The 5,688-nt window shown below is 30.7% G+C and overlaps 1 protein-coding gene across 1 annotated transcript; it reads left to right on the top strand.

The window, feature by feature from the left end:
• Positions 1–4,537: 4,537 nt before the first annotated feature.
• On the top strand, positions 4,538–5,317 carry LOC128290614 (glycine-rich protein 5-like). Its single transcript, XM_053026334.1, has one exon. It carries the CDS (start codon positions 4,538–4,540, stop codon positions 5,315–5,317), a length of 780 nt encoding a protein of 259 aa, XP_052882294.1.
• The last annotated feature ends 371 nt before the right edge of the window (positions 5,318–5,688 follow it).

Raw genomic sequence — 5,688 nt, 5'->3', positions numbered from 1 at the left:
GGTGATCACTTAAGTGCTTTTTTGTAATAAAACAAATAGTTTAGATGAGTATTTCCTTAAAAAATTGAAAGCAATTTAACAAAGTTAACATTGTTCTGTTACATGATTTCGAATTAAAAATCTGGTTTTAAAACGAACTTATGTAATTCCTCAAGATTCGTCTATAACACCTAGGCCGGGTGTGGGGTGTTACAACAAATTTCTAGCAAAAGAATGTAGAATTTTATGAAAAGAAAAAGGGGAAAATAAAAGAAGATGAAGATTTTAAAGGGGAAGAAAAAAGTTTAATTTAGGTTGAAAAGGAATTGAAATCAATGTATGATTTGAAAAGGTTATTAAATACTTAAGGTTTCAAAATTTGAGGGGTTGATTGGGCAATAAACCCTTCTTGCCGTCCAAAAAGAGGAAATGGGAAGGAGAGTGGCATGATTTAAAACTAGGGACAATGGGAGAAATGGAAGCCTTACCACTTGAGTTGCTACCCATACTTGGCATATTTCTACCATAATTAATAGATATACTAGGTTCAGTTTGTTCCTTAGTTGCTGAAAAATAATAGAGGAAAAATGAAAAGAGTGGAGTTTAAACCTTGGCTTTCTAGGCAATCTACTAAGCTCTTAACCACCTGAACTAAGGCATCCTTCTTGATGGTTTAATTAATTCTAATCCTATGAATTTTGGGGTGTTACAATATGTATTGGAAGGAATTTAGTAACGATAGAATAAAATTTCATTCATCAGAATCAAATATGTCTATAGAAAAAAATTCAAGTGCTTTTTATTATGGGTCCTTAAATGGTCCTCCTCAATTAGGTGTCATTTTACCTCACTATGTTGTTAAGAGACTAGCTTTTGTATTCCTTATTAATAAGTCACTAATTTGAAAATGTTGGTTACATACTTTTGAGTTGTAGCCGTTAGTGACCTAGGCTCTTGTTGCTAGCATTATTTTGACATGATCTTTCGTGTTCTTCCAACAGATCTAATCTTGCTCTAAAGGCTTCCTTGTTCCATTGGTTGTCAAAATGGGATACCCTATAAGTAGTTTTTAGTGCTTATAGAATTCTTGGAAGCATCTATGATAGTGGCGAGGGTTTCTACTTCCAGCAATTTGGTAAATAGGAAGGGACTAAGGATGTCTAAACCCCAAGTTGCAAAAGATCGTGGGCTAAAAATGAGTTAGAGGGTCTCAACTAATTGTTCAAGTATTGGGGCAAATTTCATAGCCAATGGCACATCTCATTACTGAATTTAGTGCATCTTTTTGTAATATAGACTAATAGTACCTTTACGAAGGACTTTGAGTGAAGGCTTTCATCCCTAGATGATGATAGCATATCCCTTCATTTACCTTCTCAAACATGTAGCTAGCATCTTCTGGCGAAAAACATTGTAATAAGGACTACAAAAAGATTTTCTTATTACAAGAAACCATCTTTTAAAATATACCTTACGACATGTTTGGTTCACTGGAATGAATTATGATTATAATGGAATAACCATTCTATGATAATGGAATAGGGCTGTAATGGAATTAAATAGGCATAACAATGGTTTGGTTGGATGGAATAGAATGAATATTGTAATAGTATTCATAAGTTTGGTTTAGAGGAATAGATATGTAATAGAAAAAATTACTCGAATGACGAATATGCTCTTCAATAAATTAAATTATGTTTTTAATTTTATAAAAATATTAAAAAAACCCATTGTTTTCAACCTTGTTCTTTCTCTTCAACCCATTGTCTCTATAAATTGTCTCCCCTTTTTCTACAAAATACATCTTCTCTCTTCCTAAACTCAAAACCCACCATATTATCTACTTCCTGCCATACTTGCTTTCACCGACTACTGTGGTTTCCATCGGCAATCACCATGTCCTTAGCCAGTAAATACATTGATTTCTTCACATATTTTTTCACCTTTATTCCTCTTTCTCCTTTCCAGAATTCTCACCCAAACCTTCTTTGACATTTTCTGCTTCTAAAATTTTGATTACCATAAACAAAAATTGCCTTGGTTTTTCTCACTTTAAACTAAATGCATAAGTTGAATATATTTTTCTTCATACTTTGATTTCTTAATAGATTTTTCTCACTTTATTGCATTTGGTTCATTCTTTGGGTTAGGTGGGAATTTTCAAATATTTTTTTATATTAATTTATTAAATGTTATTAATATTAAATATTAAATATGCACTATTTAAAAATAAATACGTAATGAAAATATATTTGTATAATATATGTATATTTTAAGAAAAAATTTCAAGACACCAGCTCACCACAGCATATCTTGAAAATATAACTATGCCTCATGCCTTAATAAGATAATTTTCTCCAATCCAAGTACCTCTGAGTTTATAGAGATTTATCATTCATGGGCTTAATTGCCCAAAGTTTCACTCCTAGTTTCTTGTCCAACCAATACTCTTTTTCATGAGACTTTAATCTTTGTCGTTCATTCATTCAACTAACACTCTTTACATGTGAATGTACCTAAAGGGTCATTAGATTTCAACTGATTAAATTAATTCCTAATTAATTTATTTTTGGTATTATTAAAATAATCAAATAATGTTAAATTAGAATATAATTAACATTCATTGTTTAAAAATATCATTTACTATGTTAGTTAACATTCATTGTTTAAAAATATCATTTACTATTTAACATAGTAAATGAATTTTTTTTGCTTGAAATTTAATTGCAATTGAAAAATAATTTTCAAGACATAGTAAATGTTAACTCTATAACAATTTAGACTTATATGATTTTTTGAATAATAAAGAGACTAAATTGATCAATTTAATAAGAGTGACTAATTTGATTTACTCCCTATGATATAGGGACTTTCCAAATACTTTAACCCTCTTTTCATCCTTTCCCTTTAATTAGGGGACCCAATGTACATGTTCAAGGTCGGGCTACTTGCCTAAGCTGGAATGCCCTTTTGAAATTTATGAGGGTTTGGATCAAATTAGTCCCTCTATTATTAAATTGATCAATTTAGTCTCTTTATTATTAAAAGGAATAAAAAGTTTAAATTGTTACAGAGCTAACATTTACTGTATAAAAGTGTCATGAAAATGATTTTTTCAATTGCAATTAAATTTCAAACAAAAATTTCAAAACAATAGAAGATTTAAAATATTAATTCTATTAAACAATAGATGATATTTTTAAATAATAAATGTTAACTCTATTTTGATGGGGCCTTATTTGGTTGTTTTTAACAGTATAGAGACTAAATTACTCCATTTAATAATAAAGGAATTAATTTAATATTTCAAATCCCTAGAAGGACTTTTTGGTACATTCACCTAAAAAGAGTGTTAGTTGGAAGAATGGATGGCAAAGGCTCATAAAAAGAGTGTTGGTTGGACAAAAAATTAGGGGAGAAACTTTGGGCAAGTAAGCCCAAAGAGGTACTTTACTTGGATTGGATCAAAACCTGATTAAGGCATGGGTCATACTTATATTTTCAAGATATAGTGTGGCGAGCTGGTGGCTTAAAAACGTTTCTTAAAATATACAAATATATTTCATTAAGTATTTATTTTAAAATAAAACATATTTAATATTTGATAATTATAAACATTAAATAAATTAATATAATAAAAACTAATTACATAGAAAAATAAATAAATATAAAATTATAATAAATCAAATGTTAACAGTTTTAACATTAAAATAAATTAATTTTAAAAAATATTTAAAATAAATAAACGGTAAGGAATTAATAATCTTATTATTTAAATTATAATATATTAATATTAATTTTATATTATTTTTAAAGTTGTTGATGAATTATAGATAATTTACCCATAATATCTTCATGAAAAGAAAAGGAAAAAATGAACAGGAATCTATATATAGTTGTATAGATATAAGAAGAGAAGGCATATTTTTTTTAAAAAAACATATTTTAATTCATATTTATAAAATATTATAGGGTTTTATTGAGTTTGGAGCCTATTGTCATGCTTATTCACACTTACACATTTACGTTAAATTCGAGTACGTGTTGAACATAGTAATACATTGAAATTTTAAGATTATTTAGATTGACAAACCCATATATAGTATACATATTTCACAAAATAAAAATATTATTGAACTTATATGGATATATTAGCTAACATGCAGTGTGCATGAATAAGCTTTCAGCACACTTACTGCTAGATTGGGCGAATTTGTAGATAATATTTCTAGCTTTTAATAAATTATTAATGAAGATTTTTTTTTTGTTTTTGTTTTTATTTTTTTTTAAGTTGTTGTAAGTGGGGTTAAATCATTATTGTGACTTAAATGGGGTTAGTAGTTGAAATGAACTAATGGGGTCTAAATTGGCTTATAAAAGCACTTGGGATGTTAGAACTATCATGAACCAAGTTAAAACTCAAACAAAATGGTGAGTGTTACTAAAAGAGTTGTCTTGTTATCTTTATTGCTTTGTTTTAATGTGTTTTTAGTGAATGCGATTGTTAAAAATGTGGTGAATATGAAAGAGGAGGAAGAGAAGAAATTAATACAAGGAGATGGCTTTGGAGCTTGGGACAAGGGTAGGTTCTATGGTGGGCATGGTGTATCTAGAGGTGGTATTGGTGGAACTAGAAATGGAGCTGGTTAGAACTAGTGTAGTTGGAGGTGGTATTGGAGCTGGAACTGGATCTAATGGAGCTGGAGTTGGAGCTGGAATTGGAATTGGTGGTGGTGGAATTGGAACTGAAAACGGAGATGGTGCTGTTTATGGAGCTGGTTATGGAGTTGGTTATGGAGCTGGTAATGGAGTTGGTTATGGAGCTAGTTATGGAGCTGGAGAAGCTGCTGGTGGTGGAACTCGTGGAACTGGAACTAGTGGAACTGGAACTGGTGGTGGTGGAGCTGGAGCTGGAGCTAGTGGTGGTGGAACTGGAACTGGAGGTGGTGGAGCTGGAGTTGGTGGTGGTGGAGCTGGAACTGGTGGTCGAACTGGAACTGGTAGTGGAACTGGAACTGGTGGTGTTGGAATTGGAACTGGTGGTGGTGGAGCTGGAACTAGAATTGGAACTGGAATTGGAACTAGTGGTGGTTTAGGAGCTAGTTTTGGTTTTGGTCATGGTGGAGTTAGAGCTAGTTTTGGAGCTGGTTTTGGTTTGGGTCATGGTGGAACTGAAATTGGAGCTGGATCTGGAAGTGGTGGAGTTGGTGGAGTTGGAGGAGCTGGTGGTGGTGGAACTGGAGCTGGTGGAGTTGGAGGAGCTGGTGATGGTGGAACTGGAACTGGTGGAGTTGGAGCTAAAGGTGAAAATGGCGATGGTGAAAATAGACACCATTGATATTACAAGCTTCAGGATGCATGCATGCATAAATCAAAATGCAATAATATTTTATTAATCCAAATATATATATATAAAATGTTTTTCCTCTTCCTGTGCATTTAATGTATGACAGCATACTAAATGTACGTGAATATCAAAGATGAGTAGGTTTCATTTTATCATAATTCGAATTTGATTATTATTTACTTATCATCTGGATTTATATTTAATTAAAATTTAAACTTAAACATATATTAGCTTATGGTACAATTATATTGTTAAAATTTTTAATGTATATATTTATTTGGTATAAATATTTTATTATAAAGTTGATGTCTATTAAGATTAAGATAAATTTAATATATATTCGTACTTTAATGTTTATTAAA

Source organism: Gossypium arboreum, chromosome 3 (assembly GCF_025698485.1).
Source record: "Gossypium arboreum isolate Shixiya-1 chromosome 3, ASM2569848v2, whole genome shotgun sequence".
Classification (NCBI taxonomy): domain Eukaryota; kingdom Viridiplantae; phylum Streptophyta; class Magnoliopsida; order Malvales; family Malvaceae; genus Gossypium; species Gossypium arboreum.
This window is presented reverse-complemented; position numbering and strand designations above follow the sequence as displayed.